The sequence below is a fragment of the Oryzias latipes genome, chromosome 8 (genome assembly GCF_002234675.1).
Source record: "Oryzias latipes chromosome 8, ASM223467v1".
Classification (NCBI taxonomy): domain Eukaryota; kingdom Metazoa; phylum Chordata; class Actinopteri; order Beloniformes; family Adrianichthyidae; genus Oryzias; species Oryzias latipes.
In genome coordinates, this window is record NC_019866.2 from 23333985 (window position 1) to 23348966 (window position 14982).

Consider the following 14982-nt stretch of genomic DNA (forward strand, 5'->3'; position numbering starts at 1 on the left):
TACCAACAACAAGATCAATAGGCAGTCTTGGTTGTCTGCCAAACATGTTCATAAGGGGAATACGGCAGGGTTTGACAAAGTCTCTCCAGTGGTGTTTTTCTCTCTCTTCCAGTGTACCAGACATGTCTAATATTGTCCTATAAAACTGCTCTACTGGGTTTCTCCTAAGATGATAGGGAGTGGTACAAAACCATAGGTATGATGAGGGACTCCCACGAAGCTCTGGCTACAGTTCTGGCTTTTTGTGTCACGGTTTGAGTTTCTTTGTTTTTTTTTGTTTTGTTCTGTCATGTGTTGAGTTGTGTTTCCTGTTTTATTTTGAAAGTTTTCCTAGTTGTGTCAGTTTCGAGTTTAACTTCCTGGTACCCATCTGTCCTGATTGTTCTTACCTGTGTCTTGTCAGTTCTGTGTCTATTTAAGTCCTGTCTTTGCCTTCCTCCTGTGCTGGTCCATACATTCTGATTCTCTGTTTGTAAGTCTGCACTAGTTTGTTAGTTCCCTGTCTGTATTTTTGCTCCTAGAGTTCATTAGTTTGGCTTTTTCTGCTCAGCAGTGGATTTAGTTTTTTTCCGAGTAATAAAAGACTTTGTCGCCTTGGTACCTCCTGCCTCATCCTCTCTGCGCCTGGGTCGTCCTCAAACCCCCCCCCCCCCCCCCCCCCCCCCCCCCCCCCCCCAATGTGACATTTTGGTCTTTGGTTGGAAAAGCGATTGCAAATTCTGTGAATGATCAGTAAATACTAGAAGCTTTCTAGTGTCACGATTTTCTGATTCAGTGATAGTCTATGGACTCAAGTTCAAAGGGAGACGTTGCAAAAATGTTCTCCACTGGGGGAGCTTTTTGAGGAACAGCCTTCTTTCTGAAAGCAATTTATGCCAAAGCTTTGAAGTTTGACTGTTTGTGTTTTTTCTGTCAGGCCCAATGTTCTGTTCAGTCCTTGTTGAGTTTGATTGAGGGGATAGAAATGTTCTGTAGTAATTCCCATTTGTCTGTATCTGTCTGTGTCCATTAAGTCCCCTGACATTGAAAGATAGAACCATCTTTGTCATTGTCAGAGGTAGATTATAATTAAAAATATTGTAATATTTTTATTGTCAAATTGTGTAGTCTTAAGCTTTGTTCTACATTTGTTGAAAAATGTGAAACCAATACGTACATTTAATTTTTATACTTTATGCAATAATGTTTTTCTTTTCTTTTAACTCGTCCTGTCCAACAGCTGGGAAAACAGATGAGAGCTGAAGGCCTCTTGTGTTGGACATATTTTACTTTAGCAACACATGTTAGGAATCTTCTGACAAACCAGAGGTATGTCTGAATAAACTCCTTTTATAATCGAGGCCAAACCTCAAATCTTTGGTGTTGAACAGGACGGAAAAGGAAAGGAGGGAAGAAGAGAGAGAGGGATGTTAGAGAGGGGGGATAGGAGGGTGATTATAAAAAGGGGGGGGGGGGGGGGGTAAAACCATGAAGCAGCATAAAGCCACAAGTTGCTGAATGGTTATACTCATTACAGTGAGGTTCAGATGTAATACAAGTCTATAAGGGCGGGGCCTGTCTGCACACACCAAAATGCCATAAACATACCTGTTGGCTCCAAAAAATTTTCATAAGTCAAGATGTACACAATACAGATAATGTTCACACACATACCTATGCATTCAAACCAACTAGTGAGAAACATTTCATTCAATCACGCAAAATATTTGTGCAAAGGTGAGCTAACACCTGTGCTCAAGTGAGTGTTTATGTTCCTCTAAAATGGATGGTGCAATGTGTAAAGAAGGAGGGAGAGTGCCCAGCCACCCCCAAACAAAAACCCCTGCCGCAGCAGCACCAGCAGCCAGAACCCCCCAACACCCACACAGCAGCAGATAGAGAACAACCGGCCCCCGGGCGATCACATCCGCCACCCAGGCCAGGGCCAGCAGGACCGCCACGGGGCCCCCAGAGCCAGAGAGCCGGGATGCAAGGGGGGGACAGAGAGTGCAAGCTCCACCCCAACTAGGAGAGCAGCCCCCCCCCCCTTCGCCGGGAGGGCTCAATGCGGGACCCCGCCCCAGAAGAGCGCCTACAGCCCCAGACAAACACCTCATCACCAGGAGTTCTGGGCATCCCCCCACCCTAACCCCAGGTATGAGCCGGGACCCCCCAAGGGAGACCCACCCCACACTCCAGGCAGCCACCCACCCAGTCCACGGTTGGTCCAGGAGAGAGCAAGGCAGGGGCCAGCCCTCCCCGCCCAGGAGGAGGGCACCCAGGGGAAGAGGGGGTCCATATGCAGTATTGTAAACATAGTCCGACCAGGCTTGCCCACAGTTGGAAATTTGGCGAGACCCAGCGCTCAGGGGCAACGACCAGAACCCACACCACAGGGACACGGACACCCCAGGCTCAGATGTGATGTGATCCCCGGCTCTTGGTCTTGCCAGAGAGATCAGGGATCCCTTTCCCTGCGTGGAGAGAGGACTCAGGAGAATCGTGTGTCTGAGCAGAGCTCCGACTTCCAGCTCACACACACTTGGGGCGGTGTGTGTGAGCTTTTCAAAGCAGAAATGTTGCTCAGTCCTTAGAAAACGTTCAAACAATCACATAGTTTTGTGTTTCCAGTCGTGTCCCGACAAAATAAAGGCTGATGTTATTCCCACATATTTCCCTGCAACCAAGATGCAGATTGCACCATTTCCCACATGGATTTTATGATCATCAGACAAGGCTAATGTTGTTGTTAGCGCGTGTTAGTCTTCTCCTGACACTGGCTTCTTCCAGCTCCATTCTTCCACACAAAAAAGGCACTGATCACACGCATTAAAAATAAAATGATGAGCGGACAGGCACTTCATAATGTTCATAATATTAAAAAAAGCACATTTAGAAGATCATCTTGTATATTACCGAGCTGCTGCACAAATGTCTATGGCAGCTCACTTTGTTTACAACGGGATTCATTTCCTCTGCTGGTATTTTCTTTTCCGGTATTTTCAACACTACTGTGCATGTCCAAATGATTTATTCCGACCGAAAGTGTGACCATGTGAACGTTCGCTGTAATCGGAAAAAGTTTTTCTGGGCCCATGAACACGGTTGGATTGTAATCCGACCATTGTTCCGATCAAGATATTAATGTAACCGCGGCTAGTGATGTCCAAGCGCCCGCCCTACCAAGGGTCCCACATGTCTAAGGTGCAATTAAAACCGAGGGGGGTGGCTATTCCATATGGCAACCATTGGAGGGGGAACACTGCCAAGTAGCTCCTCCCCCCAGGGTGCATCACAGGCTGAAACCCCCACCCCCATCACCCTGATAAGAGATTATGCCCCCTCCCGCAGCATAGGACACAGGTCCCCTCAGCCCAGGGATCCCATCCCCTGCAGCGGCGACCCTCCAGGCCCCACCTCACACAGCGAGAGAGGAGCCAGAAAGCCCCCCTTTGGAGAGCTCTGGTCAGGCCTCTATGGGACAGAGGCAACCAAAAAGCTTGGGCGACCGCTGATTGCCTCAGCAGAGACCCCGATCCGTCAGACCTCCAAGGTCCCATACCGATAGTGGACCCTCCGCTTCATGGAGTTAGCTATGGGAGACCAGAGAGACTGAATTGTTTCAAAATTACTTGAACTTTGGGCTGACATTTTTTCCAAGCCGATTTTTTTGTCAAACAGCGATTTCTGTATTAACTTACATTAATATTTTTTTTGTTTTTCCAGTTTATTAAAATTGTTTTTTTAGCAATACAAAGAGATATGAAAATGGTAGATACTAATTCTCCTGCACCAAGCACATTTAGTGACGGTGAAGCCGTGATTGAAACCTTAAGCCAGACTGATAGATCGGCACATACCTGCTGCCAGAGAGCCTGGACAGGCGTGCAGAACCATAGTGCATGCATGTAACTGTCGGGTAGATTACTGTCACAGTGCTCACAAATGTCTGAGTTACTGAGACCCATCTTGAACGTCCTCTGTCCAATGTAATAAATAATAAAAAGTTTTGAATTTGGACTTTTTGTCAGTTTAAAGGTGTTTAGACAAAGTTCTGACCAGAAGCTTTCATCTGTGCTGATGCTCAAATCTGCATCCCATTTTGTTATCAGAAGTGAAATATTATTATCTAGGTTGCATACGAGTTTGTATATTTTGGAGAGAGTTTTATTCATTGAAAAATTGATCAGAGAGGTAACTACTTCTGGTGGCTTTAAATCGTTGTCTTTGTATTTAAACTTTTTTCTAATAATAGATTTAAGTTGCTGATATTCCAAGAAGTTATTTATTCCATGTTTGTCTTTTACTTCCTGGGGAGTTATGAATCTTCTATCAATAATTAGGTGCTCTAGTTGTTTTACGCCCCCTAATTGCCAAGCTGGGAAGTGTATAATTTTTTTGTTTATAAGGATGTCCGGGTTGTTCCAGATGGGTGTCATTTTGCACGGTTGAATTGATGATTTTGATATTTTGAGAAATTCCCACCAGGCTGTTAAATTGGCGTTTATATTAATACTTTGAAAACAATCCTGTTTTTTTAACTGTTTGGCTAATAAATGGTAGATCTGACAGGTTGATCTTTCCACATAAGGCCTGTTCCAAGTCCAACCATGAGTTGGTTTCTGGATTATTTTTAACCATTTTAAGATGTATTGTAATCTATTTGCAAGAAAATATGTGTGGAAGTTAGGTAATTCTAAGCCTCCACAGCTTTTTGCAGATTTTAAAGTTTTTAGACTTATTCTTGCAGGTTTATTGTTCTATAAAAAGCTTGATATGGATGAGTCTAATGTTTTGAACCATTTTAGTGGCGGTTGTGTGGGGATCATCGAGAAGAGATAATAAACTTTTGGTAAGATTTTCATTTTAACCGTGGCTACCTTGCCCATAAGGGACAGAGGCAGGTTGACCCAGCGGGTTAGATCGTCCTGTATGCTTTTCAGTAATTGGGTGTAGTTCAGCTGCATCAGTTCTGATAATTTGGGAGAAAAATAAATACCTAGATATTTGACATTGTCTGATTTGACTGGTATAGAGAAACTTTGCTCCGCATTACTATTTAGTAATAATAAAACAGATTTATTCCAATTAATTGATTTATCTGATATGGAGGAGAATTCATTAATGCTGTTGCTGTTTCACTTACAGACCGTGAATTGTTTAAAAACAGAAATATGTCATTTGCATAGAAACTAATTTAATTAAGGCTGTGTTTGGTTTGAATTCCTTTAATGGTCTCATTCTGTCTTATTGCCAGCTGTTCCCAAAATTCTTTATAAACAACTTTATGTAATAATTAATGACACCGTCTTTGTGTACACATTTTGACAATCAGTGTGAGTGGAGATAACAATCAATTATTGAACAGAATGAGGCTGTATTTCAGTCTGCTGTTTCTTGGAAAAAGCAAAAAGTGCATTGTCATTTCAGCAGAGAGTCAGCACTTCAAACCAAATCCCTGAGTCATTCTCACTTGGTGGAAAAAGTCCTGTGCATCATCCATGACCATGGTTGAAGCTGTTCTCAATGTCTTATTTCAGTGATTGGTCAAAAGGTGAAAGTGACGTCATTTTGGTCACGAGATCAGCTCTGGGTATAAATACAGGGAGCAGCTCTCCTCCTCCTTCACACTCGGGGAGAAAGCTGAAAGGAGTTCTTGCTTCAACAGTGTTTGAACGGAGCTTCTTCTTCAACTGCTTCAATCCTGCTCTACTTGAACGCTGCCTAAAGAAGTTTATTTTTCTACCGCCTTTTGTTAATAAAGCGAGAAAACCAACCAGCTGAAATGGAGTCCCAGGTGCGTCAGAACTACCACCGTGACTGTGAGGCCGCCATCAACAGGATGGTCAACATGGAGCTGTTTGCTTCTTACACCTACACCTCTATGGTAAGACTTCTGGCTGTCTTAAAATGTTTCCTATCTATAGTTACAGGAAATCTAGTTATTGGTTTTTACTTTGTGACTATGCAGCTGTGTTTTAGTCAGAAATCAATGACTGAATGGTCCAACGTCTGGTTGTGTCCCGTCTCTCCCTCACAGGCCTTCTACTTCGACCGTGACGATGTGGCCCTTCCAGGTTTCTCCCATTTCTTCAAGGAGAACAGCCACGAGGAGAAGGAGCACGCGGACAAACTGCTGTCCTTCCAGAACAAGAGAGGAGGACGCATCTTCCTGCAGGACGTCAAGGTCTGAACACGGACTCTGCTCCCTAGAAGCTAAATGTTTCTTCATTTGGAGTTCTGAATGACTCATGTTGGTATCATGTCTGCTCCCACAGAAACCAGAGCGTGATGAGTGGGGCAGTGGGCTGGAAGCCATGCAGTGTGCCCTGCAGCTGGAGAAGAACGTCAACCAGGCTCTGCTGGACCTGCACAAGGTGGCCTCTGACCACAAAGACCCTCATGTAGGTTATTTTGACTCCTTCACCCACTCTAAACTTGAATCTGAAGTAACTTTATTACATTTTTTTTTTCCAGATGTGTGACTTCCTGGAGACCCACTACCTGAACGAACAGGTGGAGTCCATCAAGAAGATTGGTGACCACATCACCAACCTCACCCGCATGGATGCTCACACCAACAAGATGGCAGAGTACCTGTTTGACAAGCACACCCTGGGCAGCAAAAGCTAAAGGAAGAACTGGAGGAACCTTCCAGATGCAGGCCTTAGCTCCACCTGCTGAAAGACTGGAAAATGTCTGAAATCTGTTTGATTCTCAGCTGTCATGTGACTCTGATTCACTTTAATGCCTCAAACTGATTAAACCTGAATAAATATTTAGAGCTGAGTTTTTGTCCTGTTTTTTTTTAAAGTATCTACACTCCTGTTGAATTGGAAGCCATTTTGAAAGTAACCAGTAAGTTCAATATAACTGCATTCAGATAGATGAAGATGTGCCGAGGGTTTTCAATCATCTGCTCATGGCTGCAGACAGAGGACTTGTTTCTCTGATTGTTCTCTAGGACCTCCGCTCCAAAGTTGACACAATAGAGGGTGATATTTTCACACAGGAACTGTATTCAAGATGATTTCAAACTCTTCAGCAACTTGTCTCTTTGGCTACGTTCACACTTCAGGCTGAAACGACCCAATTCCAAAAATTATTTGCCCCTATGCAACCCAATTCCGAGCTTTTTATGACAGTCTGAACGACACAGATCCGATCATTACAATTGCGACCCAGGCCACTTGGGTATGCCGTCCTGATTCCGAAACGTATCGGATCTTTTCAGTTGCAACCGCCGTCTGACCGGCCAGGCGGCTTGATTCCGAACCGTACGTCATCGATACGCAACAAACGTCATCATTTTGCATTGAAGTAGGCGTGAACGAGAACATAAACAACAACCATGGCGGACGATGCTGCTGAGACCAGTCAGTGGAAGGGAAGCGATGTCCCCGATTGGATTAATATTTGGGGTGATCGCTCTATTCAGGCCAAACTCCAGGGCTCTTATCGCAACCGTGCGGTTTTTGGAAAAATTTCCAGCTAAATGGCCGAGTGTGGTGTTGAACCTTTCCCGCAATGACTTTTTTTTCTTTCTCCCCTTTCCGACCGTGATCAGAAGCGCGGGGGACCCAAGGCGGATCCTCCTCCTCCTCCCTGTTCTGAGCCTTAGATTCTCCAGGATTCTCCAGAGCGGGTTAATAAAGAATCAATAGCATTTATTCTGGGGGAAACTTTCTTCTATTACCGTTCTCCTTCTTCCGTAACACACAACATGAATGCGCACCCACACTGCCCCCCCCCCCAATTCTCCACCGCTGCACGCGGGGCCCAAACACATACACATCCTCATTCTACTACAGTGGGTACAGACGATTCTGACTCCATTGCCTTCTTAAAATGAGAAGATTGTAATTGTGCTGCTCCTTCGTGAAAAGAAATGTAATATTGCAAAAAGAGCTCCACTGTTGACAACGCTGTTGTTGACATCCATTGTTCACGTTGGCTCCGCAAACAACGAGTGACGTCGTTCACCATTGAGTACTCTTCTGCGCATGCGGGTCAGTTTTGGGTCATCTCACGGTCACACTGGAGACCACAAACGTTCGGATATACTTGGAAATGTGAACGGTCTTGCAAAAAATCCGAATTGAGCATTAAGCCCTGCAGTGTGAACTTAGCCTTTGTGATTCAACCCCGTCCTACTTTTTATTCATTTTCCAACTTCTTTAACCCCATTTTTTCTCCCCTTTCTAGTTAAAGTTAGTTAAAGTCCCACTATCTGTCACACACCTAGGTGTGCGAAATATTTTCTCCGCATTTGACCCTTCCCCTGGGGGAGCAATGAGCTGCAGACACAGCCATGCTCGGGAACCATTTGGTGGCTTAACCCCCCAATCCAACCCCTTAATGCTGTGTGTCAAGCAGGGAGACATTGGGTCCCATTTTTAAAGTTTTTGGTATGACTCGGCCGGGGTTTGAAGCCACGACCTTCCAGTTACACTTTAACCACAAGGCCAGTGAGCTTATCTCCCATCTCTAACATCTCACTCTCTCCTCCCCCCTTTTTTTTATGTCATGTACAACAGGAAATGTAAAAAAAAACACAATTACTATCAAATAATGGTAGAATCAAATTCAAAAGGGGTTTATTCAAATATACATCTCGTGTGTCAGAAGATCCATAAACCACTATTGTAAAAGTAAAATATGTCCAAGACAAGACGCCTTTTGTGCCGATCTGTTTGCTCAGCTGTTGGACAGGACAAGTTAGAAACAACTTATTATAGATTTCCATTTTTGTCTGTAAAAGATTAGCTTTTAATCACACAACAGAGTCGTTCATGGTATACCACAGGGCTTTGTGCTTGGTCAAAAGCAGGTCTAGCGTCCTTAAGATAACATTCAAGGCAGCACCCATTTCTTTAGGCAGTGTATTTCAGCCGTTGTGCCACAGCACACTAGATGGTCAGGTGTACCTTGGGAAATTAGCCATTTTAACTGATCTAAAAACATTTCCCATCTCCAGGATATCAGCTCGTTGTTCATCCAAACGGGCCCTGATAAAACACTGAGTAGTTAGGAATAAGAAAGATCATAAAATACTTTTCTTTGTTTATTTGATTCTATTAAAGACACTTTGATAAGAATGGCGGTACCGCCATTTAGCAGCAGCTTCAACTCTGTTTTCAGAAAAGTCCCGTCCCTTTAACTGTCTCCACCAATCATTCTTGGAGGCTTAATCACACGTCATCAGTCTGACCAATCAGAAGTGGTTCAAGTCTTCACTTCCTTGTTCTGATTCCGCTCATAAAGTCTCTCAGTTCCAACAAAATTAAATCAATTAGAGATGCAAAAGAAAGAGAAGAAAAAACATGATGGAAAAAATGGACCAAATGCAGAAGTCATTAAATCATTGGTTATTCAGAGATTTAATCATTTTTGGAAGAAGCTTGTTGTCCAAATCAGAACTAATTTTCTAAATCAATATATCCATGCCAATCTCTCTACATTAACCTGAAGAATGTCAAAAAATTAACTCAATTATTTATCAATTTATTTGGAGAAATAAGACCCATTACATCAGAAAATCTCAACTAATTAAGGAATATAATTCGGGAGGTATAAAGACAATTGATTTTGAATCAATGGTAGGAACCTTTAGAATAAAAAGGTTAAAACACTTTATGGCTAACCCTGACTTAATAAGGTTTCACATTCCCAAAAACATCTTTAAAAATGTAGGTCGATTCGATTTTTTACGGATATGTGACTTTGAAATTTCCAAACTTCCTATAAAGATTTCAGAATTTCACAAACAAGTACTTTTCCACTGGAAAGTGATATTTAGTCACAATTTCACTCCTCACTGCGCCACCCTGTGGAACAACAAAGTAATTACCCCAAACTGGAAGACAATGTTTCATCAGAATTGGTTTGACCACAATATTATTTTTGTACGCAAAATTCTTGATTTGAATGGAGAAATTCTTCAATAAACAACTTTAAAAGCAAAAATGATATCAAATGTTCAACCAAGGAATTTCAGAAAACCTGCAGATCAATTCTAATTCCTCCAATACATAAAAAAAATACAATATTTTCTTCCAATATTCAAATTATACTACCAAACTTAGTAATAGCTGAAATAAAACTTAATAAAAAAACGTGATAATAAATACCTAAACAAATCCTTTAAAGGTAAATTCGTTATGACTCGTGACCGAAGGAACCCAAACGCAGGAAGGAAGAACTCAAAACTCAAGTAGACTGTCACAGATTTACCCGAATTCTCAAAGAAGACAAACATCCAGTTGTACAAACAAACAGGACTCTGCGACACTGAAAACAACAAGGACAGAAACTTAAATACCAAACCACATAATCAGGAAACTGAAAACAGCTGAGAGAAACAGGTGAACACATAGAAGGGAGAGGAGGAGGGTGCAGCTGCCAGCTGACCCATGACAAAATTATACCGTGACTTTAACAGAAAAGTGAAATATAAAACCACTGAGAAACCTGTGACATCATGGAGCTCAATATGGAAAGTCATAAAATGGCCAGTGGTCCCCAGACTTAAACAAATGCAGTTCAAAATGATAAACAATTATTACCCATCGGCAGAGGCATTTAGGAGTATTTGGCTTTGAGGTTGATCCGTGGGATTTCTGTCATGTAGCCCCAGAAACAACCAGACAGCTGATTTTTTCATGTCCAGTATCTTAAGATTCTGACAAGATGTTCATAATTGACTTAGTCAAAGAATGAACATCATTCATTTCACAGAAAAATATAATTATTCTAACAGGAAGTTGTCAAAAGAGACAAGAAAATCAGTGAACATCCTCCTGATTTTGGGAAAATATCATTTTCATAAAAAAAAGTGGAAAAAAGAATGGTGGAATTTCATGTGTTTTAAAAATGAAGTCAGACTGTATTGTTGAGTTTGATTGAGGTGATAGAAATGTTCTGTAGTCATTCCCATTTGTTTGTATCTGTCTGTGTCTGTTAAGTCCCCTGACAATGATAGATAGAACAATCTTTATTTGTCATTGTCACAGGAACAAAGAAACTAAAAGATGTGTAATATTTTGTTCAGCTGTAGAAAACTTTGTGTTGTTCCACATTTGTTTAAAAATATTAAACCAATGAGCACATTTCATTTTTTAGTCTTTTTTTTTAAATAATTAATGACGTCTGCTTTGAATATTTAAGTGCACATCTCTCAGTGAAAAGAAATTACTGCCTCTGCATTTTCCTCTTTTGGGTCTTCTGTCTAAAAATCTGAAATGTTTACATCTGCAAGTTTAACAGATTAGATGAAGAGTCCAGACTGAACCAAATTCCAGACTTCTGTACGTTGCCGGTGATGCCTGTCAGCATTTTTCTGCTTTGGTCCTGAATGTGGAATTGGATTGTAGACCATCAGTGTGAGTGGAGATAACAATCAATTATTGAACAGAATGAGGCTGTATTTCAGTCTGCTGTTTCTTGGAAAAAGCAAAAAGTGCATTGTCATTTCAGCAGAGAGTCAGCACTTCAAACCAAATCCCTGAGTCATTCTCACTTGGTGGAAAAAGTCCTGTGCATCATCCATGACCATGGTTGAAGCTGTTCTCAATGTCTTATTTCAGTGATTGGTCAAAAGGTGAAAGTGACGTCATTTTGGTCACGAGATCAGCTCTGGGTATAAATACAGGGAGCAGCTCTCCTCCTCCTTCACACTCGTGGAGAAAGCTGAAAGGAGTTCTTGCTTCAACAGTGTTTGAACGGAGCTTCTTCTTCAACTGCTTCAATCCTGCTCTACTTGAACGCTGCCTAAAGAAGTTTATTTTTCTACCGCCTTTTGTTAATAAAGCGAGAAAACCAACCAGCTGAAATGGAGTCCCAGGTGCGTCAGAACTACCACCGTGACTGTGAGGCCGCCATCAACAGGATGGTCAACATGGAGCTGTTTGCTTCTTACACCTACACCTCTATGGTAAGACTTCTGGCTGTCTTAAAATGTTTTCTATCTATAGTTACAGGAAATCTAGTTATTGGTTTTTACTTTGTGACTATGCAGCTGTGTTTTAGTCAGAAATCAATGACTGAATGGTCCAACGTCTGGTTGTGTCCCGTCTCTCCCTCACAGGCCTTCTACTTCGACCGTGACGATGTGGCCCTTCCAGGTTTCTCCCATTTCTTCAAGGAGAACAGCCACGAGGAGAAGGAGCACGCGGACAAACTGCTGTCCTTCCAGAACAAGAGAGGAGGACGCATCTTCCTGCAGGACGTCAAGGTCTGAACACGGACTCTGGTCTCCTACAAGCTAAATGTTTCTTCATTTGGGGTTCTGAATGACTCATGTTGGTATCATGTCTGCTCCCACAGAAACCAGAGCGTGATGAGTGGGGCAGTGGGCTGGAAGCCATGCAGTGCGCCCTACAGCTGGAGAAGAACGTCAACCAGGCTCTGCTGGACCTGCACAAGGTGGCCTCTGACCGCAATGACCCTCATGTAGGTTACATTCAACTCCTTCCACCAATTAAACTTGAATCTGAAGTAACTTTATTAAATATATGTATTTTTTCCAGCTGTGTGACTTCCTGGAGACTCACTACCTGAACGAACAGGTGGAGTCCATCAAGAAGATTGGTGACCACATCACCAACCTCACCCGCATGGATGCTCACACCAACAAGATGGCAGAGTACCTGTTTGACAAGCACACCCTGGGCAGCAAAAGCTAAAGGAAGAACTGGAGGAACCTTCCAGATGCAGGCCTCAAACCGTCCTGCTCCGCCTGCTGAAAGACTGGAAAATGTATTAAATCTGTTTTCTGTGACTTTAGTATATCTTATCAATTTAACTTTACCATCAATAAACATTTGAGCTGGAGTCCTATCTTATGATTTTATTTAAACATGGTTGTCTCACTGCAGAAGCAAAAGTTTGAATGTAGTTTTAGTACTTTAGATATTTTAACAGTTTTGCCCGTTATGGCCATGATTATTTATTCCAACCAAAAGATGGCAGCAAAACTTTAGTAGTAACCACTATTGTACCTTTTGTTGAACAGTTGTGGTAGAGGGAAACAGCTGATGAGCAAGGGATGGAGAAGTTTGTTGTAGCGTGTAAAGGGGTCAAAGTCAATGTCTTGTTAAGGGGCACCACCTTCTTTAATGGACAAATTGCTCAATTTTGTATATGTATCAAAATTATATGAAAAACAGTTTAAAAGAGGAATCTTCAAAATCAATCTCAAGACTTTAAGAAGTAAATTCTCTTTTGAAGGGATCTAATCACAAAGAACAAGATGAATGATGGATGCCTTTTTGACATTTCTTAGATTAGCATTAAAAAGATAAACGCTAATAAATAAACAGGCAGAATTCAATAATTTGAATGTGTGTGTGTCTGTATAAAGGTGACTTGGACTCGACTTTCAGACAGAGGTGGTTCTCCTGAGGCAGATGAGATGGACGAAAGCAGCAGCACCAGCTTTGGAATGAGGTTTAGGAGAAAAGTCCAAGTCTCTTATGGAACTTACCACAAAATGCGGCTGAAGTTCTGGTGGTCCGCCGGGTTAACAAAGCCAAAAAGAGCTGATTGTTGAAGCCAGATCCTCAAACATCTTGATAAAATCTCCCAAAAGAGTTTTATGGCCTTGAAGCGACTAAGCCTTAGAATGTTTTCCTGATCATAGTTGTCAGAACTCTGTCTCTCCCTCTCTGGTCACCAGTGGGAACCATCTCCAGAGCACCGAATGCACTTCATCTCCCAGCAACCCCAGCGAACACTCCTGAATGCCGCACACCTGACTCTCATTCACTCAACCACTCACAGTTTACGTAAGCACTGCACTGAGCCACACTCAGTGCAAAGTATTGTTTGTGCCACTCTGCCTCCTAAATTTGTGCTTTTTTAAATAGCAGATTTAATTGACTAAAGTTTTCAGCACAACAGGAAAAAGAGTGAGTTTTGTTTATGTCTGTGTGGAGAAACGTGCTGCATCTGCGTTAGATTTGTCCCTGATGTTCTGTCTCTCTGTTTGCCTGCCCCAACTCTCACCTGGATCCTGACTACCCTGTCTCTCCTCTGATGATCTAATGCCTGTTACTGACCCCTGCCAGCCTGACCCTGATTTAGCTTTATGGACTTTTAGCTGAGCTAATAAACCTGCTGCATTTTGATCCAGCCGTCTGCCTGTTCTTTACAGAACTCTTTGCCAAACATGGAAACATCAGCAGGAGTTCCTGGCCCGACGAACCCGATGGGGTTTGCTGCTTTGTTGCTGGAGTACAGTCGCCAATCCATTGTTTAACCTCTGCCACCGAAGCCATCATGTCATGGCTACAAATCAACCCCCCTGTCAATGACACATCTGCCACGAATCCTTCGGTCGCTCAGTCCTTAGCGGACGCCAGAGTTGGCGCCCCTAGAGGGACGCTCTCTTATGTACCGCGACCGAGAAGGGCACTTCCGGACAAATTCAACGGAGACCCCAAGCAAGGCGTGGGGTTTTTTATACAGTGTGATCTGTTTCTGTGCCAGCAATCTAGCCTTTATCCCCCAGAAGATGCCAAAGTGTCACTGGTGTGATCCCTCCTGACCGGAGAAGCGTGAGAGTGGATAGCTGCACTCTGGACTGGAGGATTGATACCTTTCCACTCCTACATTCACACAGCAACTTCTGGAGGTGTTTAACCACCCAGCGGACAGCAAAGATCCAGGTGAACAGTTATTTGGGATCAAACAGGGGCGACAGACCGCAGCCGCCTACTTGCCACGAATCCGGACTGTGTCGGGGCGCACAGATTGGACAAGCAGCTCGCAGGTGACAGCTTACCTCACCATCCCTCACCATCAAACTGGATAACCTGTTGAGAACCCGGCGGCCACGCAACCCAACCTCAGCCAATGTCATGCCCGTCTCACCTTTTCTCCCAGGGGCTGCTGGGTGGAGCCATGCAATTTGGCTCCACCCAGCTCCCTCCAGGGAAGAGAGCGAGGAGTTTCTACGAGAAGCAATGCCGCTACTGCGGCCAGCCTGGCCACGTTTGCAACACC

General features: G+C 43.1%; 1 protein-coding gene across 3 annotated transcripts; it reads left to right on the forward strand.

Moving 5' to 3' along the window:
* The first annotated feature begins 5634 nt into the window (after positions 1-5634).
* On the forward strand, positions 5635-12734 carry LOC101171084 (ferritin, middle subunit). 3 transcript variants are annotated; one of them, XM_023957781.1, is made up of 5 exons: positions 5735-5866; positions 6020-6166; positions 6258-6383; positions 6457-6643; positions 12694-12720. In XM_023957781.1, the coding sequence occupies exons 1-4, from the start codon at positions 5765-5767 to the stop codon at positions 6610-6612; spliced, it is 531 nt and encodes a 176-aa protein (XP_023813549.1). In that variant the 5' UTR covers positions 5735-5764; the 3' UTR covers positions 6613-6643; positions 12694-12720. The 3 variants fall into 3 exon arrangements, with proteins under 3 accessions (XP_023813548.1, XP_023813549.1, XP_023813547.1); XM_023957780.1 differs by lacking the exons at positions 6457-6643; positions 12694-12720 and adding an exon at positions 12507-12673 and having other exon boundaries at positions 5635-5866; XM_023957779.1 differs by lacking the exons at positions 5735-5866; positions 6020-6166; positions 6258-6383; positions 6457-6643 and adding exons at positions 11657-11911; positions 12065-12211; positions 12304-12429 and having other exon boundaries at positions 12507-12734.
* The last annotated feature ends 2248 nt before the right edge of the window (positions 12735-14982 follow it).